The sequence below is a fragment of the Sminthopsis crassicaudata genome, chromosome 1 (assembly GCF_048593235.1).
Source record: "Sminthopsis crassicaudata isolate SCR6 chromosome 1, ASM4859323v1, whole genome shotgun sequence".
Classification (NCBI taxonomy): Eukaryota; Metazoa; Chordata; class Mammalia; order Dasyuromorphia; family Dasyuridae; genus Sminthopsis; species Sminthopsis crassicaudata.
This window is the reverse complement of record NC_133617.1, coordinates 555,229,573-555,254,865: the sequence shown is the minus strand read 5'-3', so window position 1 is coordinate 555,254,865 and position 25,293 is coordinate 555,229,573. Positions and strand designations below refer to the sequence as shown.

At 32.3% G+C, this 25,293-nt stretch overlaps 1 protein-coding gene across 7 annotated transcripts in view; it reads right to left on the bottom strand.

Annotated features, from left to right (window-relative positions):
- SKIC3 (SKI3 subunit of superkiller complex) overlaps positions 1–25,293 on the bottom strand; it is a 114,030-nt gene that overhangs the window by 29,749 nt on the left and 58,988 nt on the right. For all 7 annotated transcript variants that reach the window (XM_074282043.1, XM_074282044.1, XM_074282038.1 and 4 more), the window contains 8 exons: positions 22,721–22,814; positions 21,802–21,879; positions 16,724–16,848; positions 16,022–16,145; positions 12,904–13,125; positions 11,252–11,324; positions 5,603–5,656; positions 5,338–5,446 (listed from right to left, as the gene is read on the bottom strand). In XM_074282043.1, coding sequence (XP_074138144.1) covers positions 5,338–5,446; positions 5,603–5,656; positions 11,252–11,324; positions 12,904–13,125; positions 16,022–16,145; positions 16,724–16,848; positions 21,802–21,879; positions 22,721–22,814 — 879 coding nt within the window. The remainder of the gene's footprint in view (positions 1–5,337; positions 5,447–5,602; positions 5,657–11,251; positions 11,325–12,903; positions 13,126–16,021; positions 16,146–16,723; positions 16,849–21,801; positions 21,880–22,720; positions 22,815–25,293) is intronic.

Sequence of the window (25,293 nt, the reverse complement as noted above, 5' to 3'; positions counted from 1 at the left end):
TTATCTCCCCAATAGACAGCATACACCAAGTATTTAACAAATGTCTACTAAATGATTAATTAACCTGAAATTTAATCCTAGATTTCCAGGTTCTATATCCAGGGACCCTTTTCAATGTGCTTCTCTAGTACATGAGTGCAGTTAGAATGTAAATACATTCCTATGAAGGCAGTGTGAGAATTAGCATTGGATCCAGGATGAGAAGACAGGCTCAAACTTTACTAGGGACATGTGACTAGCAGGGTTACCAGGAAAGTCACTTCACTGCCATGGAGCTCAACTTAGTCATCTGTAAAAATAGAAGCTTTTAGAGTCTTTTAGCTCTCTCATGTGGACACGGCCACATGTTTTTAAATTTATCCCAAGAAAGAAAGGAGCAAATCTTGGAAGCTTCACTGAAACCTGAAAAATCAATATATTTTGCAGACAATTCCTTTGAAAAAATCCTGTTATAGGCTCTGGATAATCACATGGTTCTAAAATTTCAAAAAATAGAAATGATAAATCTACCATCTTAATTGTTAAATATTTGTAACTGGCTGTCCATTTAAAAAATATAGCACAAAGATCTGCCTCCACATATTTATGTTTTACTAACCACTACTCTATTACCCACTTTCAAAAAAACTAAACAAACATAAATTTGCTCTAGTCAAAAAACAGACTAGCCATGGTGAATTTGTCATTGTTTTTTTAAAAAAAAAGAAAAATAAAACATGAATCAATTGTACTTCTGTAAACCATTCAAGACATAACAATCTAGTGTGGATTATTCAGGTCATCTCTTCTATTAGTAGCCTATTTTTGGAAGATTTATTGCTCAATAACTAGGACGAAGTAAAGCAAAAAGGACCCTGTTTAGTGATAATGCTCCCAATACACAGCTAAGTCATAGCCACACTCTTTATGAAGCTGAATGATAGGGCCAGAATGATGCACAGATTCATATCTGGAAACTTACCATACTTAATAAAGTATTCCTCATACATCATTTCATACCTTCCTCTCTCCACCTAAATCTTAATATTTTCCAGTTCCATTTCAATGAGAAAAATGATTTCCCTCTCTGTTCTTCTGCCTTTAATTACTTAATTTTTTTAAAATAATACTATAAAATATTGTGTTAAAACTGTACTACATACAGCTCTAGAAATTTTAAGCCTTGATATTACAGCTGTACTAGATTGCTCTAAATTTATTGCATTTTTATGTATCACAGATTATTTCTTTAATAGGTACAAATCTATACAATTAGATGTTTGATCAAACCACTTTGTCTGAACAGCTACCTATAATAAGTCACCTAAGACAAGACTAGATAATCAAAGTGAACACCACAGATCCCTTTAACTTATTAATCTTTTCTTTCTAAAATGTGGACAAATCTTTCTCATTAGATCCTGCTCATTTATCAAAACTAGTAAATGGCAGAGGAGAATCTTCTTTTAAATTTGTGTTAATTCATTCAATGATAATTCCAGAATTCTGGTATATGAATATTATAGAATATTGTTGTTCTGTAAGAAATGATCAACAGGATGGTTTCAGCAAGGTCTGGATAGACTTACATGAACTGATGCTGAGTGAAATGAGTAGGACAAGGAGATCGTTGTATACTTCAACAACAATACTATATGATAATCAATTCTGATGGATGTGGCCATTTTCAACAATGAGATGAACCAAATCAGTTCCAATAGAGCAATAATGAACTGAACCAGCTACATCCAGCAAAAGAACTCTGGGAGATAGCTGAACCACTACATAGAATTCCCAATCCCTCTATTTTTGTCCACCTGCATTTTTGATTTCCTTCACAGGCTAATTGTACACTATTTCAAAGTCTGATTCTTTTTATACAACAAAACAAGTGTTTGGACATGTATACATATATTGTATTTAATTTTTACTATAATATATTTGGGGGGAGGAGGGGAAGGAGGGGAAAAATTGCAACAAAAGGTTTGGCAACTGTTAATATTGTAATTAAAAATTACCCATGCATATATCTAGTAAATAAAAACTATTATTTAAAAAAAAAAAAAAGAAAAAGAAATGACCAACAGGATGATTTCAGAAAGGCCTGGAGAGACTTACATGAACTGATGCTGAGTGAAAGGAACAGGAACAAGAGATCATTATATACTTCAACAACAATACTATATGATATTCAATTCTGATGGATGTGGCCATTTCAACAATGAAATGAAACAAATCAGTTCCAATAAAGCAGTAATGAATTGAACCAGTTAAAGCCAGCGAAAAAACTCTGGGAGATGATTATGAACCATTACATAAAATTCCCAATCCCTCTATTTTTGTCCACCCGCATTTTTGATTTCCTTCACAGGCTAACTGTATTCTTTTTTTTAACCGATTCTTTTGTGTACAGCACAATAACTGTTTGGACATGTACATACATATATATATATATATATATATATATATATATATATATATATATATATATATATATATATATATATATATATATATATATATATATATATATATATGTATATATATATATATACACACACACACATATATAGTTTTAGAACATATATATATATATACATACATATATATATATATATATATATATATATATATATATATATATATATATATATATATATATATATATATATATATATATATATATATATATATATATGGTATTTAATTTATACTTTAACATATTTAACATGTATTGGTCAACCTGCCATCTGGGGGAGGGGGGGAGGGGAAGGAGGGGAAAAATTAGAATAAAAGGTTTGGCAACTGCCAACACTATAAAATTAAACAATCATATATCTTGTAAATAAAAAGCTATAATAAAAAAATAAAGATTAAAAAAAATAATAATTCCAGGAAATGGAAATTTACCTAGTTGCCTGATCTACATTACTGAATACAAGTTATTTTATAATATTAAATCAAAATTATGTGTTTGATCTACAGACTCCAGTTAAAAAATTATGCTGTTAAACATTATGTGATATGGATATTCAATGTTTCCAAAATGCATGCTAACATCGCTCAATATACTCTTTGCAATTTATTCAGAAGGGATAGAATTCTGGTGGTAGTTGTTTTCCATCTAAGATTGGGGTATATTAAGACTTGGAAAAATCAAAACCAAGATAAACATAAACACTCTAGCAAAAGTTCTGAAAGGGTACCAGAAAAAATAATGACAAAAGAAAAAAAAAGCTCCAAGATCCTCCATCCAGGCTAGATTTATACAAGAAAACTGCCAGAACTCTTTACAGGCTCTTAGTAGAGACTAAAGCAGGAAGTAGATATAGGCATGTTAACATCCCAGACTCATAGCAAGATACAGAGTCAGATCAGCATTCAGTTCAATACCTGAACTAAACAAGACAAAACCAGCTCCCAGGCAACATAGTAATATGGATTCCTACATCTAAACCAAGGAGGAATCAAGGTAATACGTGAAAGGTAAACTACATCTAAGCATTTGGAGAATCTGACACAATGATAAAGTGCATATATTCCAATAAGAGGAAAATAAGTGTCCCTTCAAAATTCTAATGTCTGCAAAGGTCATAAAAGGAATTAAACAATTCAGAGGCTCTAGGGAGTGACTTTGTTCTGTTTTGAGGGGAATTAGAAAAAGTAGTGGAGGAGAATACTATTGTATAAGAAAAAGGGAAAGGAATGTGTTAACTCATATCACAGGGATCCAAGAGATGAAAGCATATAAAAACATGGAGAAAGGGTAGCAAAGAACAGGCATCACATGGATCTCATCTTCATCTAAACTAAATAAAAAAGGTGCACACACACATACACACACACTTTGGTGTAGAACTGAATTCAACATGGAAATAAGTAGGGACAGACAGAATGAAAAGAGGAGAAAAAGCTTTAAGGAAGAAAGAAAGGAGTTATAAGGAAGCAACCATAAGCAAAATAGACTCAATGAGATAGTGCCATATGTTTGCAGGAAAACCCATGAGAAAATATCATAAAGGCTGTATACTGGCTTGAAAACAGCAATATAAGGGAGAAATGATACTATGAAAGGCCAGAAGAGTAGAGAAATCCTGGTCAGGATCAACAATGGCAACAGTATAAAGTCAGTAGGCTAATGCTGGACTCTGGGAGGTAGGGGTGGAGGGAGAGAGTGAATTATGTTGGAGGGAAGGGAAAAGGAAGGATTGAAAAGTATCCCTTAAAAGTCACATGTCACTTGTAACCAACAGGAAGAGGCCCTTGGTTTCCAAAGCTCTCTTTCTTCAGATCCCCTACAATTTCTATATGGAAGCCACAGAATTGAGGGCAGGCCTTCTCAATGATAAGTCGGAGATGCTGACCTCCCAAGATTAACACATATAGAACATTTCAGTCCTACAAGACAGTTCTGAGGTATAGGAGCAGCCAATAATTTCTCTTCTCTTGTAACAAAGAAAATCAGTTCAACAAACCTACTTCTACAACCACACCTAACAGTATAAGCAGTATTGGCATGAAGGGTATCCCATGTCTCCAAAGAAAAAAAAAAGACAATAGGTTTCCTCATCTCTTTTTCTGGGGGGGCCAAACCTGAATGGTTGTAATTGGGCAGTTGTTGGCCTAGTAGATAAAAAGATTCCTGAAATCAGTAAGACCCAAGTACAAATCTGTGTGGTCTTGGGCAAATCACTTAACTTGTCTGCCTCAGTTTCTTCAATTGTAAAATATAAGGATCAAATGAGATAATAATTATAAAATGTTTAGCCTAGTGCCTGGTATATAGTAAGTAAGTACTTTACCCTATTACAATGATTTGGTTTAATATTAGTGTTCTTTTATAACAAGAGGATGTAGTAAAAGAACTAGTCAAATGACCCTGATTAAGTGACTTCATTTAAGCATGGTAGGACTAAGTTTCCTTACATGTAAAATAAAGTGGTGAGACTAAAAGACTCTTCATAGTGAAGTGATGAGTAAGTAAAGTGGTGAGACTAAAAGACTCTTCTATATCTAAAATATCTATAATAAAATCTCATTACTTTAAACTACTGGAAAAAAGAGAAGAGAGACAGCTCATTTGATTTATATTCTATGTTCTCCAAATAAAATTTCATTACTTTAAAAATAAAATTCACTTTTCAATGGCTACTAATGAAGTATATTTCTAAGTATAGATTCTACTAGATCTGTTTTAATAAAGACTTAAAAATCATTTTTAGTTACCAGTACCATTTGCATATAAACAAATATTTAATGTTTAAATATTAGAGGAAAAATTTCATAATGTCCTTGCAAATCTAGACTGTGAATTATTAAAAATACTGTTATTAATAACATAATTTTTATGTTACTCACCTGGAGATAATAGGACTGCCTTCTGAATGGTCTTGAGTGGATCATTTTTTTCATCTTCTGTTGAATTGCTTCCCATTGCCAACTGATTGACTGCAGTATACAGTAAGGCCTTATGCATAATAAAAAAGAAATGTTGCAAGTTTTTCAAAAATTACCACAGCAGCATGTTGATGATATGACATTATCCTTATGTCACATTTCAAAGTCATTTAATTCTCTCATATTAACATGAAATATTTTTTTTTGGAACAAGGGGAAAACCAACCTTTCCATGATTTGAGTCAAGTATGTGAGCCACATTTCCTGCTACAGCTCCACCCTGAAATATATTTATATTAAATAATTACATTTTAATTGTTGCAGAAATTGCACATAACAGATATCTTTCAAAATCCTTTAAACATTTTTATTTGCTATGAAATTAATAATAAAATGTAAACATTTCTACAAAAAAGAACAAGATATTTGATGCTTTAATATGTATATAAAACTATACACATATATGAATAAAATACACAGCTATGTAAAATTTGTGAGGATATTAACAAAACTGCTTTGTTTAGTCCTCTTCCATACTTTTTGTTTTCTGGAAAAATCTTAGGAAAAAAATGTTTTCTTGTTAATAGTTTTCTTTAGGGACTTATTTACCTCTAACTACAAATCTACTATGCCCTTGTTCCTTTCTCACTGAGAAGTCTTCCCTTGTTACAAATTTGTAAAGTCCTAGAAGAACAAAGTAATACCTTTTCATACTGATTTGAAAAATTAGGATTTTTCATACTCATCCAATCCAAAAATTCTGGATTTATTAAAAGGAAATTCATTATTATTATTAGCTGACATCTATATCTCATTAACTAAACTGTTATGATGCTGACAGATTTTTTTAAAAGACATAATAATTGGGGTAGCTAGGTGACGCAGTGGACCAGCAGCACCAGCCCTGAATTCAGGAGGACCAGAGTTCAAATCTCGTCTCAGACACTTAACACTTCCTAGCTGTATGATCGTGGGCAAGTCACTTAACCCCAGCCTCGGGGGGAGGGGGTGAGGAAGACATAATAATTTTGTATCAATTATAAGTAACTAGCACCAATATCCTCATCTCTAACCACCATAATGGCTATCTTACATCCAGTAACAAACTCAAAGCCCTCCTATTTTTCCAAAGTTCCTACTAGTATGAAGTATATGTCCATCCCCTCAGTCACTCATGCCTGGAATTCTTCCCTTCCTCATCTCCACCTCTGATGTCTTCTCATCTCATAAAATTTTTACCCATGTTTTCTCATAAAGCACAGGATCACAGATTTACAACTGCAAGGGACCTAACAGATTAATTCTTCCATATGGGGAACTCTACTTCTGCTTCATCTCTGCCCTTCTGGTTTCCCTGGTTTTCTTTAAGTCTCATGTAAAAATCTCACTTTTTTATGAAAGAAGTTATTTCCTAATGTCCCTTAATGTTACCTTCCCATAATTTATCCTATATATTTCTTGTTTATATGTGGTCATTTGCATTTTGACTTCCTCCTCTAGTAGACAAGGAGTACCTTGAAAGCAAAAACTATCTTTTGTCTTTCTTATTATTACCAGTACTTTGTCATGCCTAGTCCATGATAGGTGCTTAACAAATGTTTATGAACTTATGAACTAGAAAGTCAGGCCTGGAATCAGAAAGACCCAAGTACAAATCCAGCCTCAAGAACTTAATTAATAAGTAGAGAAAAATTATTTGCTCCCTATTCACATAAAATGCTTTGTATAATTATTTATAAAAACTTCAAATTTTAGTTAAAACTTATTCCAAAGCTCTTTAAATACCATTAAACTCTACTATTTCAATTATTAACTCAAAAATTAAATTATAGAACAGCTTCTAATTTAGGTCAACTATGTATGTAGGTAAACTCTGAATCCAATATACTTTTTTTCAGTAATCACCAGAGAAGTTTTTCAATTGGAACAAAAATTTAAAAAATTTAAATTAAAAAAATATATATATACATATATGTATATACACACACACACACACACACACACACACACACACACACACACACACACACACACACACATATAGTAAGGCATTGATTTTAAGTTGCAAGAACAGCATTTCCTTGACAAACAACAGAAAAATATATGCTTAAATTTCTAGCTTCAAATCTATAACCCTATGAAACAGATTCTCCATGTATAGAGAAAGCTTCACATGACTTTTTCTATTTGTGGATTTTTTATTCTTTTGCCATAAGTAGATATTAACAAAGTTATATTTCACATATCAAAAGCATAAATTGCATAATTAAAATCAGAATAATATCTCATTATCATTGATGGTATTCCTACCTCAATATCCTTGGAAGTCCTATGCAACTACTATTAGGCATACAAAAATAAAGATTGGTATATACTGAAAGAATCATAAAACACATGAATCAAAGAATTTGAGTCGGAAGGGACCTCAGCAACCATTTAGCCTAACTCATTCCTGAATAAGAATCCTCTCTACAATCCTAACAAAGGATTCTCTGAATTGTTCTTAAAGGCCTCTAGTAAAGACATTACTAAGGCAATTAATTCCACTTAGGGTCCAGCTGTAATTGTTAGAAATGCCTTCATTAGATCAATCCTTAAAAAGCTTCTAGGAACATATAGAATCAGTATAAGCCATCTTCCACTGATAGACACTCCTTTAGATACCTGAAAACATATCTCAGATGCCCCATTCCTGCTCAATTCTTCTCTTTTCCACATTAAGCAACTTTAAGCATTCTTCCCATGTCAAGATTTTAAAGTTTACCATCTTTTTGTCCTCCCTCTGTACACTCAATAGCTCCTTGTCAAGATATTAAGAGACACCCTTTTCCAAAGCTAAGGCACAGTAAGCAAGCTGTGCATTGAGTTAGGCTTAACAACAATCCTCTACACTTAACATCTAGATGATCTCTCACTCTGGATTGTGCTGATTAGCACCAAGTATTCTCTGAGCTCCGACAAGCACCATGTTCCAGTCATGAAGCCCTACAATCAAATTTGTTTCATTGTTGCTATTACCCTTCACTGTTAAAGCTATAACTTATTATGTAACCACTGATAATTATTCAAATCTCCTCACAGGTGTCTAATCTACCTCTTTTTTTTTTTACAAACTATTGCCCTCACTTTGAAATTAAACTCTTGTTTAATTTGTAACTTTGTTGGGGCAGCTAGGTGGTGCAGTGGATAGAGCACTCAGGAGGACATGAGTTCAAATCTGCCCTCAGACAACTTAACTCTTCCTAGCTGTGTGACACTGGGCAAGCCACTTAACCCCAAATGCCTTAGAAAAAAAAAAAAAAATCTAGTCTGCTCTGTTCAGCTCCAGCCACCCACAGGTGAGAGGCTGGTTTGGTTTAGTTGACATCAATGTCCTTTCTAAAATGTGATGATGAAGTGTTTCTACTGAGAACTACTGAGAAGTATTTCTATATCGCAAAGTGATCATAAAAGAAGGAAAAGAATCCACTGTAGCAGCTCTTTTTGTAGTGACAAGAAACTGAAAACTTAGTGGATGGTCAACAGTTGGGGAATAACTTGAATAAGTTATAGTATAGGAATGTCATAGAATATTATTGTCCTATAAGAAACAATCAGCAGGATGATTTCAGAAAAGCCTAGAAAGACTTACATAAACTGATGCTAAGGGTACCAAGAAAACATTATGTAATGGATATGACTCCATTCAACAATAAGGTAATTCAAGACAATTCCAATAGACTAGTTATAGAAAATGCCATTCACATCCAGAGATAGAACTATGGAGACTAAATGTAGATCAAAGCATAGTATTTTTTCCACCTTTTGTTATTGCTTGTTTTGCCTTTCTTATGGTTTTTTTCTCTTGATTTGATTTTCTTGTGCAACATGACGAATACAGAAATAGATTAAGAAGAATTGAATGTTTAACCTATATAGGACTGCTTCATACATAGGGAAGGGGTGGGAAGGAGTGACAGAAAAAAATCTGAAATGTGAGGTTTTGCAAAAGTGAATGTTGAAAAATATCTCTCCAAGTATTTGGAAAAATAAAATACTATTAAAAAATTTTTTTAAAAGTGCTCATGTCAAATATCAGAGCTGTCCCATTACCCAAGTTAATTTAATTGTATCATAAGTATAGTATCATAAGACGATACTAGACAACAATATACTTAGGTAGACTGATTGAACCAAAGAGTACCAAAAGAATATTCAATAATGGATCAGTAACAACTTGAATGGAGATGTCTATTGGACTGTTTCAAGGATGCATCCTAAATCAGTGTTCAATATTTTTACCATTGATCTGTATACATAGAAAATGCATTTGTCAAATGTGCCAATGGAATGAAGTTCAGAAGAAATGGCTAATCCAGTGGATAATAAAGTCAAGTTTCCAAAAAGATCTGAAAAAGCTAAAACAAAGATTTAATAAATTGAATAAGTATCATCTCATCACATCATAAACTGTATAGTGTTTTAAGATTTGCAAAACATTTAATCTTTTTTTTTTCCAATTAACTTTAAAACAACTATGTCAGGCAAACACTAGTATCTTCCTTTTATATATGAGGGAAAATTAGACTGAGAGAAATTAATTGACTTGCCTAAGATCACACATATAAGATGTATCTGAAGCAAGATTCCAAATCAAACCTTCTTGATTCTAAAACTAGAATTTTAACACAAAGTCCTACACTTGAGTTCATAAAATCAGCCTCATAAGGACAGGATAGATAAAATACAAATAGTCAAGTTTTTTCAAAAAGTAATAGGTGTTTTATCAAGTAGATGTTTAATAAGAATTGAAAATGTTGCCTGGCAATCAAAAAAAAAAAGTTATCCTCAAATGAATTAAGAGAGGTGATAGCTCCCAAGAAGAGATGACTATACTTATCCCTGGGCAAACATTTGAAGTGCTCTATTAAGTTTTGGGCATCACATTTTAGGAAGAACTCTGGAAAATAACCCAAATGATAAGGTGATTTTACAGCCATATGAGAATCAAATGAAAGCACTGGGAAACATCTGACCTAGAAAAGAAGACCTAGACATAATAAAAGTCTTCAAATAATTTTATCAGAATTGGAAGAATTAGACTTGTTCTTGACTCACAAGGGTATAAGTAGGAGCAATGGAGAGAATTTAAAAAAAAAAAAAAGTTATTTTAATTCAATATAAGGAGCATTTTCACAATTAACTGAATTATTACAGACAGTAGATAGTGCAGTGGACAGAGTACTAGCCCTGGAGTAAGGAGGACCTGAATTCAAATCTGGCCTCAGATACTAACTAGCTGTGTGACCCTGAGTAAATCATTTAACTGTCTGCTTCAGTTTCCTCATTTGTAAAATAAGCTGGAAAAGGAAATAGCAAACTATTCCAATGCCAAAAAAAACCCAAATGGGGTTGGGAAGAGTCAGGCATGATTGAACAATAAAAAAGGAGAATGAGTTGTTTTTGCAGAGAGTAGTTTTCATTTAAGAGGAGGTTTCAAATATAAGTTGGATAAATACCTGTTAGTGTAATATTGTAATGAGGATTCTTAGCCAAGTATGGGTTGAACTAGATGGAATACTTAGGACACTTCTAAATCTGAGATTTTATGATAAGTTGTAAAACTTACTTAAAAACTGTAACTCTCCCAATATAATGATATATTATTTCTATTCTGGGCAGACTTTAAGGCAGGCATGGGGAATCTTTTTTCTACCAAGAGCGATTTGGATATTTATAACATCATTAGTGGGCCATACAAAATTATCAATTTATACAACTCAAGCAGTAGGAGGTTGTTGTACCTAGCTTTTAACTCATCACCACCTATGGTTGCTTTAGCAAATGATTTCATGAGCCTAATACAGTCCCCACCCCTGATTAAGGAATAACTTACTTGGGCATTTCGGGGAGTATATTGAGGAACCACTCGGGATAAAAGAGACCAAAGAGCAGGGTCTGCTGGATTACTATAAAAGAAATCAAAAATAACAAAGTTTAAAATTGAGTCATTAATAACAAAAACAAATAAAAAGATTTTCAATTTTCATTCCCCTCAGAACTTTAAATATAAAAATATTTTAGTTGTATAAAACTAATTCATGAAACATGATCCTTGCTCAATATGAAATTCCTACTTTTCAAGAAAAACTTATGCTATTTTCTTTTGTATGGCTTGTTAACATAGGCTCTCTAATGACTACACTGTTAGTTTTTGTATTTGTAACTGTTAGTTACAAATAACTAGCCAATCAAAAAGGTTTCTGAAGTCCCAAACTGCTCAACATAGCAGTGACCCTTTACAAAGTGAACTTCAGATGAACTTGGAGATGCCTGCAGAAACTGGACCAGTCTTCAACAGTTGAAAAAAAAAGCCTTGAGGAGCAGGTCAGGACTTTCTAAATGCCTCACTCCCTGGTTTATTGTATCTATAAATTCTATCTACTGCACCTAGAAAACAGTCTCTGCTCAAAAAAAACTGTAGGAACAATAAATCTCACCCTTTTCCCCTGTCTCTTTTGAGAGCTAAGATCTTCTATTTCTCTATTCTACTTACATAGATTTTCTCAGACAATGAATGCTTGTATAATCTCTTATCACTCATTCATTTCAGATCCTTTTCAGGGACCAAGGGTTTTTTAGCCTCAAAGGTCATCTTTATATAGGTTTTGTAATGTCTCTCTGAAAGTACCATATGACTACCATAAAAGTGGAAAGATAAAGATGAGAAAACTCTCTCTTATCCACCTACTAAGCAGCTTTTCTAAAACTTCTAAGTTTACAGAGTTACCTGTGGTACAGAAGAGGAAGAATTGCCTTTATCTTCTTATATCCACTGTACTATATACTATTCTCAATATCTGAGAATAAGCATTTGAGCACTTAAATATTATAAGGAGTTTCATATTTAAGAAGGTCAAATTTAAGTTACATAGAAAATTATTATCTATGAGAAAAGATTGCAAAAAACTAAGCTTTGCAGTAATTCTAATTTATTGGCTTGGTCAGACTGAAAGTGAAGAGGCATTTCTCTTAATCTAGTTTATATGAAAATAGGCTTATTATTTTTTCAAATGGATTTATGGAACGGATGAAAGTGCTCAGATCTGTAATTTCCTCACTGTAGGTCCTCCACAAATTCAGACCAACAATTCATCTGTTTTATATATAGTGTTAATGAGAAGCCTGGGGCACTTCAAGGTTTAGTAAAGCCCATGATTTTCATATTGCCAGACCCCTTTCCTACAACCTCTTCCCCTTGTGAAAATACTCCAAAACAAAACTCTTGGACCAAACATGAATAGTCAAGCAAAATGAATTTCTACATCTGCACTATCTCAGAAATGTCACATTTTGCGGCTTGGGACTATTACCTTTGTCAGAAAGTGGGAAGCAATCAACAATTTAAGCCCATTACTTAAAAGGGACTGGTTTCTACTAACACTTGCCTTATGGACTTACCTCACTTTATTAACTTGTTTACTAAGATCTTATACTAAAGTAAACTATATTAAGTGAAATTCAAAGTTCTCAAATACAGATTTTTACCTGTGGACAGCTTTGGACACTTGTCTCTGCACTGACACATTTCGACCTTGTAATGCATAAACAGCTGCTGTAATAAGGCACGTCTGATAATTATCATCTTTCTGTTTTATGTGCTTTAATAACTCATTAAGTGCTGCTTTTGAGAGAGTAGTATCCTTCATTGCCAGCCCTAGAGCACAAAGGGCTTGAAGACTTTCGGTGGTTGGTTCCTTTAAGATAGAACTATAAGTTCAGAAAAGAGAAAAACAAAAAACAAAGACATTTCTGTAGTTCCTAGGATGTTTGACAATTATTTGTTATAGCATTTTTAAAAATCTCACCACAGCAAATCCTTAATTTCTTAGATGATGAAACTCCTACTATTATATATATAGAAATTATATATTTTAATAATTCTTGGTCTTGGAGATTAAGGGCGAAAGAAACTTGCTTACACCTTTCTTCCCAGATCAAGCTATCTAAAGTTCTTAAAAACACTGAGTCAAGTTCTATGGACCTCTTGAAAAGTTACTAGAATAATTCTGGCAGAGATGTCTGTCTTAAATAACCATCCTGAAATGCAAGACAAAGGGCAAAAAAATAATTTCCTCAGTGTAAAAACATCTAATTTCTTATGGCTCCCCAGAAAACCTTCCATTCAATCAGCATAATGTTGCTGATACTAGAACTCTGTCTGTAGGACTACAAATTTCCGTCATTTCTATTATAACTGCAGGCAATTACTGTGGGGAGGGGAGGATCTCAATGAAATATAAGATTTAAGAGAATTTTGGCAAAGGACATAAGCATTTCCTTTGAAATTATGTTTTAATTGTCTTAAGGCTACAGTAAAAATGAATAGGAATTATTAATATATACAAAGGGCACCTCAAATATAAAATTTCTTACCTGAGAGAGCATTAGTCCAGTCACTTTACCAATAAAGAGACCAATAAGGGTCAAATAACTTACTCAAGTATTCCCAGTTACATAGAAGTAGAATGAAGCTTAGTATCCAGGACTCCCAAATTCTGGGCCACTCTTTTTTCCATTATACCATGCTTCTGAGCTATAAACTTAGGATAAAACTTAGGAATATCCCTGGTAAATAAATACTATGAAATTTGGACTACACCTGTCCCAAAAGTCTTTCAAAAAGCACTCCGAAGAATTAAATGAAGGCAACTACCACCAATGAATAATGTCACAAAATGATATACCTATTGAGTCAATGTAATGTTACTGAAGGTTCAGAGAACTATGTTTAGCTCTCTAGTTCTAACCATGTTTAATAGTAAATAAACATTAAAGCTCTAATTTATATATAAGAACTATTCAGGGGAAACAAGCTTATCAGAAAGAAAAATCAGTAAGTCTAGAGTTTAGATATATTTGGGAATGCAGCCCAAGCAAAAATATAAATCAGTAATGGTACAGACAACACTTAATAATCAGATAGGTATGTTAGAAAAGAAGAAAATGTAGCAAAACAAATTTAATCTTAGTGACAAAGAAGCAAAGATAATTCTGTATACTGACTCAAAAGGAAAAAAAATTCATCTATGTAAACAATATTTAATATCTATAACTTACAAGTCTTTCTCATCACTCAACAAGTTATTTATTGAATTGAAACTCTCAATATTTAGATATTCTAGTCATATACTATTCATTCAACAAATATGTATTACTGTAAGATGTTAAATACTAACTCCTATGATGAATACAAGAACAAAGTTCCTGCCTTCAAGGAGCATTCAGTTCTAATTTACTTTTATATCTTTATAAATACCTTCAAAAATTTTTATGTAGTTATATTCCACCTCCTCAGTTACCTTTCAGATTTCTCCATATCAAAAAGTAAAAGGCATCAAATATTTTGCCAAGATTTAATATGTACAAATAAACAAGCACATCCATCTCATTTGTATGCAAATTTGTTTGTCTTTAATATACAATAAAATTATATATACATATATGTGCCAAATAATTGTTTTGAAATAAATCTCTTTATTATTTATCAGTAAATGTTTGATTTATATACCTATTTATATATCTATATACCCAAAATTACGTAAAAATTTCTTGGGCAAAAAGAGGTCACAAGAAAAAAAAGTTTAAAAAGCCCAGTTTAACAAGAAGTAGCTCTATTTTCTCTCCTTGCACTCTCTTTTTAAACCCTCACAATTTGGCTTCCAATCTTATTTCACTGAAACTGCTTATCCCAAAGTCATCAATGATCTCTTAATTGTCAAAGCGAATAGCCTTTTCTCAATCATCATTCTTGAACTCAATGTTGCCTTTAACACTGTTGAATTTGCCTGCTTCAATTCTCCCCCCACTTCAATTTATCCTTGTTTCCATCGCCTAAATTATTTTCCTAAAGCACAAGTCCAATCATGTTGGACTCCAATGCCTCCCTGTTGTCTTCAAAATTCAAATGCAAAATTCTCTGAATGGCACTCAAAGCCTTTCATAACATAGCCCCTTTTTCCCTTTCCAATCTTCTTACACTTTATACTCTTCATTCAAATAACACTGACTTCCTTGCTGTTCCTCAAACACAACACTCCCGTGATTCTCACCATTTCTTCTGGCTGTCCCCAATGCTGAAATGCTTTTCCTCTTCATCTCTGTCTTCTAGTTTTCTTGACTTCCTTCAAGTCCCAACTAAAATGCCATCTTCTCCAAGAAGACTTTCCTAACTCATTTTAATTCTAGTACTTTTCCTTATAATTTCCTATTTATCCTACATATAGATTGTTTGAACACAGTTGTTTGCTTGTTGTCCCCTCCATAAAAATATAGGTTCATAAGAGTAAGGAATGACATGTCTTTTTGTATCACGGTGTCTGGCACACAGTAGGCACTGAATAAAAGTTTACTACCCAGGGGGGAAAAAATTAATAAGAATGCTGATAGACTGTTTCCTAAATGTCCAGTCTAAAAAAGTATAGAAGCAGCTAAAGTATACATTGCCATAATAATGAAAATAATTTGCTAAGATCTAAAAAAGCACATATATGTCCTTAACACCACCTGATAGTTCAATAGTTCATAATCAAAGGGATACCAACAATTGTTTCCAATGATAACCTAATCATCCTCTGACATAAACATTTATGTCAACTATACATACCATTTGAATAGTAGTGTCTTGGCTATGTCCATTTTATTTTGTTTGTATTCTGTTATTGCCAGGGCCGTCAGGATATGAGCTTTGTCCTGCTCTGTTTCAACAATGGACAAAGCTCTCTCATAGGCTGTTAATTAAAGTGAATTGGAAACAAAAATTAAATGATATGAAAGTAATCCAAGTTATTATGGAATTATTAAAACAAAGGCAAAGAAAATGTACATCTTAACTGTTACTTTGCTTTCAAGGAATACAATGAGGCTTAGTGAGTCGTTTGGATAAATTACTACAATGATGATCCCAGAAAATCTGGACCAAAAAAGTTGCCTTGTGAGATTCCTTTTTCTACCATCCAACCATTCTCTTACCCTTAGATTTCCCAAAGACATTTGGAGGCACTCTATTAGGACATAGCCTGAAGTCATTCTATCTCAGCAACCATAGGATACCCAAAGATACAAAACCCATGGCACAATAAATGGGTCATATTATACACAGAATTTTGAATAACTAGCCTAATGGTCCAATAAAAATAGCAAGTGTCTTAGCTTGCCCCAGGAAAACCCAAAAAGCTGATTTGTTTTGATTTTCTGGCCACTTTTAAAAAGTAACTTATTAACTTATAGTATTATTTAAACTCAATAACTTTATCAAAGCATTTAAAGTACAAAGATAAATTTCTTTTCCCTCAAACAACAGACTCACCTTTGTTACTCTCTTGGAAAAATCCTTTCTTGAATAATGCCAGTGCAAGGCCTATGATGTCATCAAATTCTTCCAAGGGGGTTGACTTAAAAGCTTGTATGGCTTTATCATATTCACCAATAGCACTGAGGGGAAAAGGAATCTAATTTATAACATAAAAAATGAATATGTAATAATCCAAGAATTATTTACTAAGAACTTTTCCTATAGGAAATTCATTCATATTTATTTTTCATAGCTGAGGTTTAATAGTCTACTAGTACTGAAGTATCATAAAATAGAATACTAAATATTTTGAAAGAAGTTAAAAATGTCTGTAATTCAAACTGAATATTAAAGAAATGTTAACAGCCTACACACTTTACTCAATTTAAATTACATATAAACATTTTTGTCCTGATAATAGCTTAAAATACATACTTTTTATTTATTTATCCAAATTTCAAAATTTTATTTAATTGTGTTTTTTGCAAAGTCCATTAGACACATTATTTCACTGAATCACCCAATCTTTACTTAATAAATAGTTGTTCATTGACTGGTTCACCAGACAATTCTATGAAATAGCCAAATCTGATGATGTCACTTCTCCACTTAATACTTCTGAAGTTCCCTATTAGTCTTAGATTCAAATATAAAGTACTCTGTTTGGCATTTAAAATCCTTCACAAATTAAATGTAATTTACTTTTCTTACCTGATAGATTTTTGGTTTTCCTGATACACAACAATCTCTCTCCTGTTTCAGAACCTTTGCATTGGCTGTCTCCTATTCTTGGAATATACTTTGTCCTCACTTTGTCCCCTAAAATTCATTGTTATCTTCAATGCTCAGCATTATTTTATATATGAAGTCTTTCCTGGTCTTCTCTTCATTCATCCTTCCTCCTATGGGGCCTTGTATTTATTTTTAATCTATTCTATTTTTTATGTATGTTATCTTCCATACTAGAATATAAGAGCTATTTCATTTAAAATTTTTATTAATTCAAATATTGAGCTAAATTTGAGAAATTAAACTATCAATTAAAAAAAAATTAAAGGGATAAATCTATCAGTAATTGCTATCCATATGGTGGAATATTCACTGGTATGCAAAATCTAGTTATATGTTTCCAAGTTATTGCTCAATTCTTTTGATCATGTTCAACTCTTTGTGACCCATTTGAGATTTTCTTGACAAAAAAACCTGAATGGTTTGCCATTTCTTTTTCCATCTTAATTTACAGATGAAGAAACTGAGGCAAACGGGGTTAATTAATTTATCCAGCTAGTGTTTGATACCAAATTCAAACTCAAAAGACAGTCTTCCTGACTCCAGGCCAGGGTTTCTATCTACTGTAACAGCTGCCTTGGAAATGTTTTTCCCCCTGAAGGGGGTTTTGATGGATAGATTATCTTTTATTGTAATCTCAGCATTCTGGAATATCATATTCTAAACCTTTTGTTTTAATGAGGTAGTTGCTAAATCTTGTGTGAGTCTGACTGTGGCTCCATCGTATTTGATTTCTTTTTGGTTGCCTGAAGCATTTTTTATTTGACCTGCAACTAGAATTTGGCTATATTATTACTGGGAGTTTTCAACTGGGATGACTTTCAGGCAGTAATCAGTGAATTCTTTCAACTTCTGTTTTAAGGAAATCGGGGCAGCTTTCCTTGACAATTTCTTGAAATATGATATCTAAGTTTAAATATGGCTTTCAGGAAATTCAATGATTATTTTTCATAGATTTATTTTCCAGGTCAGTTGTTTTCCTAATGGGATATTTAACATTTTCTTCTATTATTTCATCCTTGTGACTTTGTTTTATTGTTTCTTGGTGTCTCATGAGATAATTAGCTTCCACTTATCCAATTCTAAGTTTTGAGGAATTATTTTTTCAGTGAGCAGGGCTTAAAGCTATTCCAGCTTGAAAGAATCTTCTAGAAGCTGTACTCTTCTGACATAGCTGATAATCACTGATATGTATGAGAATGGAAGCTTCTTAAGAACAGGTCTTACTTTTCTATGTGCAGCTTTAGCACTTTGCATAGTACTTTGCACATAATAGATACTTACGTACTTTATTCATTCATTCACATTTATACAGCATGCTAAAGTTTTAAAAGGACATTTTCATATATTATTTTACATGGTCCTCACAATAGACCTATTTAGTAGAAATATTCACAGAAACAGTCTTACCATTTTATATTTGAGGAAACTAAAGTACAAAAAAATTAAATAATTTGCCTATTACCCACAGTCGAGTAACATCTCTACACTACGATGAGATTCTGACAATGAGAACTTTATAGAAGTTCCAGAGCATAATATAGCTAAGAAATAATACATTTCCAAGTCCAAAGACCAGAGTTCAAATCCTCTCTCTGCTACATGCTACCTCTGTGGTCTCAGATATAATATTATTTCACAAGTTCATTGTTTTTTTGTGTTGAAAGGCATCCCAAAAAATTATCTAGTAAACGAAAGATTCTTAATATGGACTCTGAGAATTTGTTGTTTTTTAATATTTTGATAACTCTGGATTTCAGCTTAATTGGGTTTTTTTGGTAACCCCATATTTTATTTTATTTGCTTCAGAATTCTTAAATGGGTTCTAAAGACTTCAAATACAAAAGCAGTTCAATCCTCTAATTTAAGAAAAAAGGAAACAACCACTATTATGGCTTCCCAAAGTAATTAAGAAAAAAAGAAAAGTATATGTTCTAAAATATCTTTTTGTGGTGACAAAGAACTGGAAATTGAGAGGATGCCCATCAATCAGGGAATGGCTACACAAGTTGGGGCATATGATTGTGATGGAATACTACTATGCTATAAGAAATGATGAATGGAATGATTTTAGAAAAATATAAAAAGACTTGATGAAATAATGAAAAATGCAGTGAGCAGAACCAAGAGAACATTGTATATAATAACATCAAATATTGTATAAAGAATGATTGTGAATAACCCAAGCTACTCTGAATACTATATTCAAATCAATTATAAAGGACTTGTAAAGGAAAATACTATCCACCTCCAGAGAAAGAACTGATAAACAGAAGTACATACAGGATGATTTTACATAATTTATAATTATTTGTTTAAAAGTATTTATAAATGTATTTGTAAATTTGTGCCAAAAGAAAAAAAGTGCCTAATGCTACATCAGGCACTGTGCTAAGAGTATTACAAATATTATTTTATTTGGTCCTCACAACAACAATAGGAGGCAAGTACAATTAATATCACCATTTTACATATAAAAATACTGAGGCTGATTTGATTGACTTGGCCAAGGTCACACAAGTAGAGTGTGCTAGGTCTGAATTCAAGTTTTTCTGACTCCAAACCCAGGGCTCTCTCCACTATACCACCAACTATGGGTAAGAGTAATGGGTTTAACTCAAGAAAACCTTAAGTTCACATCCTACCACTAACTGAATGACCATAGTCAAATTACTTAATGCTTTTTTATGCCTTGGTTTTCTCACTTATAAAATAGGGATAATAATAGCACCTTTCTGGAGGACTTCGGGACCGGTCTTGGTCTCAGCAAGAGAGACACCAAGAGAATGGTCAGGAATAAGGTCTAGAGTCTTTATTTTGACCCAGTCTTGATCTTAGTGGAGGAGTCAGGAGATAGGAGAGCCACCAGGAGGATGGTCAAAAATGGAATGTCTCATTTCCAGTTCTTCTCAGCCCTTAATACCTTGATATGTACACTATGTATGTGTGAACTAGAGAAACATTACATCAAAGTATATGTATAATAAAGAACCATCATCTCATCAATTCCACTGAGTTAACACTTTCTTCTAAGTAGTCTTGTTTCAAGTATATTTCTCCAGAGTTCGGGCCCAGATTCCTGTTTCTAAATCTAGTGATCTATCTATTATACCATGCTGCCTTCCTAAATCTACAAAAAGAAGAGATTAGACAGAAAGATCTTTAAGATCCCTTCCAATTATTACTGCAATATTAGTAATAAAAATGTAAAAGCATTACATTTTATTAAGAAAATTATTTTGATTTGCTAGTTAACTTAAGAAAAAGGTTTAAATGTAAAAAGACCTGTGAAGCTTCAGAAGCCATTATATTCAAAATATTTAGGATTTGTTAAATGTTATTTTAACTAAGTTTATTCCAAATTTTACAGCTTTTCCTCTTTTTAAAGTAAGGTTCAGGGGCAACTAGGTAATGCAATGAATAAAGCACCAATCCTGAAGTGAGGAGGACCTGAGTTCAAATCTGGTCTCAGATACTTAACACTTCCTAGATGTGTGACCCTGGACAAGTGACTTAACCCCAATTGCCTCAGCAAAATTAATTAATAAAGTAAGATTTATTGCTGATACTACTTTTAATATTTATCACTTATGATTAAGTCTAGCTTTGGTCTTGAAGTCAAGATGACCTGTTTTTAAATTCTGCCTCTTAACAGACTGTGTAGCTCTTGGCAAATCACTTAATGGCTCTAACAATCAGTTCTTTGAAATTATATTTGTGTGTTGTATAGAAAAAAATTATCTGATCAGTTATAAAAAAACAAAAGAAAATGGGATGGGATACATATAATGTATCCGTGATCTCCTTCAAAGAAAAGAAAGGGAATTTGCTTGTTGGGGTTTGTGAAGATCTGAAAATTACTAAATGGACTATTAGGTATTGCCTCCTCAGTTGCTTTTCAGAGAAGCCTTAGGTAGGGAGGAAACAAGAATCATGTGCAAAACTAGAAATCTGAGAGTAAAATATTCTTAATTTGGAAAATAACTACATAAGAATTTTGTTTTTCTTTAGCATTCTAAAAAGAAGTAAAGGAGTGACATATTCTATCCCCAACATGCCAACTGGAAGTAAGCAAACTATTCCAACTGAAGCTTAATTAAATTTAAAAGTTTGGCAAATTGAGATTAAATCCAAATTTCAAAAATAGGCTATCATATTTCAAAAAAATTTAGAGTAAAAACAGCTTATAATATTCCCATTTAAAATAATGAATCACTGAAAATTTCACAAAATGCTTTAGGAATAAAAAAAAAATTAGACTTGACCCCCCAAAAGAAAAATTTAATGGAAAATAATTTGCTTACCATAACAAACGGCCATAATTTCTTACTGTAACATTATAGATTTCTTCTTTTTCTTCATTCTGCAGTAATAAAATTGCCCTTGGCAAAAGAGAAAAATTTTTGAATAATCTATATGTAATAATATTCTTTTCATCTTCATTATGAGTTGTAGTTTTCAATTGAGATTGTATAAATACTAGATCTGTGGTAACAGCATTTGGGAAAGAGAAGGAAAAAGCAGTATAAAAAAGTACTTAGACTATGACTTTATCATCAACCTCCATTATAGTTACCAAGGCAATAAACCAGAATTGGTTATTATACAATCTCTTGAGCAAGCTAGAGGTTTATTCTTTTAAACTGTTGCTAGGTGCTGAAAGGCACATCAAGAGTATTCTTTCTCTGAGGGAACAAATGCATTTAACAAAAGGAACATTATGACATATATCATGAAGATTAAAAAAAAAAATTTCTTTTCATAAGTGTTTCTATTGGGCATAGATAATTCTTACTAACAAAAAGTTACATTCCTCTTAAAACACATAGATAACAGTATTATGAAAAGATTATTATTTCAGGTCTTTTTGTGATATTCTCTGAAAGGTACTTTTTGGTTCTTCTTCCAACTTCCAAGACTAAGCAAATTCATCTTAACAAAGCAAACCAATACAAAATTCTACACAGAAACTATAGACTTCCCTAAAAAAAATGTTTTAAATCATGCAGTGGCATCAAGACTATATATGTATACAAAAACCCAATTTTCCATGTTCCCCAGAAATGTTCACATATGATGAAAAATTATGAAATTTTACAAACATTTACAAACTGTATTTAGTACAGGCACTGTAATTATAATAGATGTTCTGATATTTCATTAACTCGAATTAGGAAATTAAAAGATCTTCATTTCTCAATAATTATTAAACTTATACTTTACCTTTGGTATGCATCAGCTGCCTCTTTATTCAGTTGTAAATATTCATTTAAATAACCCAACATTGTGAAAGCTGGAGCATAATTCTGAATTCTTTCTGAAAAACACAAATGCCTATACTTCATATATGCTTCATGAATCAATTTTGATTTTGACAAAGACCCTAATTCATAATGCTTTTATATATACTTTAAAACTATTATCCCAGTGAGTCACTTTTGGCTAAAACATAATTTAATCAAAAGTTACAGTGCTAGATAGTTACAAGCACCATCAAAATGCAAACCTTACTTGGCCCTTAATATAAAATGTCCAGTCAATCCTCAATTTCTTGGACAATATGTAATGGTAGCAATGAATAGCTTCATAAACCATGAGGCTAAAAATGCTCCAAATAAAAATTATTGGATTTGATCCTCACAACAGTCACATAAGTACTATATCTACTATTACTGATATTTTACAGAGAAATGATAACTCAAACATTATGAGATTTACCTTTCAGCAAAGGTTGAATTTAAAATTAGATTAAATCTGACTCCAGGCTCAGGGCTCTTTCCCTACCATATACTATAATCTTTACTTACATGATTTTAAAGTTTAAAACTGCTACATTTTTATCTCTAAAAAAAAACCAAAACAAAACAACGTAAAGCTCTAGCTCATATTAAAACTTGATTTTTAAAACCTGTCCTATTTGGAAGGAAGCTTTGAAATTGTAGCTAAATTTCCCTCAGAGATTTTACTTTAACATGTGCTAGAGGGAAAAAAAAAAAAAACTAATAGTAATGACATATGCCAGAACTCAAAACAAAGTACTTGATGAGTTCTACACCTTAATTTTCTAATGTCAAAAGACATTATTAAGACAGTTGAACTATATTTGTCAATGTAGATATTGAAATATGCATTATATATCAACTCTTTATGATGTATAACTAAGAAAAACAAAATCTTAATCACCAAGAACTTTCTGAAATGTTATTCTGGATATCCAACTTTAATTAATAGCTGAGAATTTATTGCTTCAAGTTTTCCAGCCCTTTGTAGCTATCGTGCTAATCACATAGTATATGCTTAACAAATGTCTGGGGGGCAGCTAGGTGGCGCAGTGGATAGAACACTAGCCTTGAATTCAGGAGGACCCGAGTTCAAATCTGGTCTCAGACACTTAACACTTCCAGCTGTGTGACCCTGGGCAAGTACTTAAGCCCAGCCTCAAAAAAAAAAAAAAAAATCTGATAGTGATAATGATGTGCTTGTCTTCTAAAATAGCATATTAAAACTGCTGTTGATGGATAAGGCTATTATTACGAATAGTCTATATTTTACAATGTAGTCATACCATTAGGAGCTCCTTCATTTCTGTGTATAGGCAGGATTAGTACAGAGGAAAAAGTACATTTGCAGAAAAGAATCTGAATTCAAATCCTAATCCTGCCATACAGTATCTGAATGTTGCTGGTTAAGTCATTTGATCTGTCTTGGCTTCATTTGCTCTTCCATAAAATGATGAATGTGCACTAGATGATCTCTAAGGTCCCTCCCCAGCTTAAAATCTACCATTCTATGATCCTAAGTAACTTCAAAATGTCAGTATTTTGAGTTCTCATTTCTAATCTTTTGTTTCCTCCTTTGTTATTAGACTGTCAATTCAATTCATCAAATATTTCTAAATACAAACAATAGAGCAGCTATTTCAGCTACTACTATTCAATATCAGCAGTGAACCCAAGACCCTCTCCCCAATTCTCACTCACTACAGACAGATAATCAGGATTATCATTTGAAATAGCCTCTTACCTACTTACTTTCTTGAAAATAAAAAGCATGACCAAATAAGTTTGGGAATAGTTGTTCAGGTATTTTTTGTTTTTGTTCTTTTAGTGGTTGGTTCTTGCCTCTGTTACAGGTATGTAGTATAGAAAATTACTAATCTTTCTAACCTTTAATTGTTCTTTTCTTGTTTAAAAAAAATCAAATTTTATGAAATTTTAATTCCTTTTTTGAAATGAATAACATATTAAAAAATTGTAAGACACAGAGACTAACTGGATTTTAGTAAGGTAAATTAGCAGCATGATATTTTAATGGATAACATAAAGCTACATATACTGAACAATAGAACAGATAGGTTTGGAATGACTGAATGCATGGTTTCAATTAATTAAATAATCTCAACCATGAGAGAGTTTCCTAATGGAATGTCACTGAGTCTATTTTAATCAACATTTTAACTAGTCATGAAGGGAAGGATAGCTAATAAAATTAATGAAACAATCAGGATACAAAAAAAAAAAAAAAATACATGCAAATTTAAGTTTAAAGTTTAAACTTAATAGGAATAAAGTTCAGTCCTATATTTACTTTTAAAAAATCAATTGTATAAGAAAAAGAATGGATGAGACAAAGGCAGAAAGCAATTCTTCTAAAAAAGAATTTTAACTTCTAAGTGGCCCATAAGTTCCAAATGAGTCAACATGCAATATAACAACCAAAAAGAAAAAGGCTAACTTCCTCTTAAGTTGACTGAAGCATGGAAGGTGACAATCCCAGTGTACTCTCACTCAGTCAGG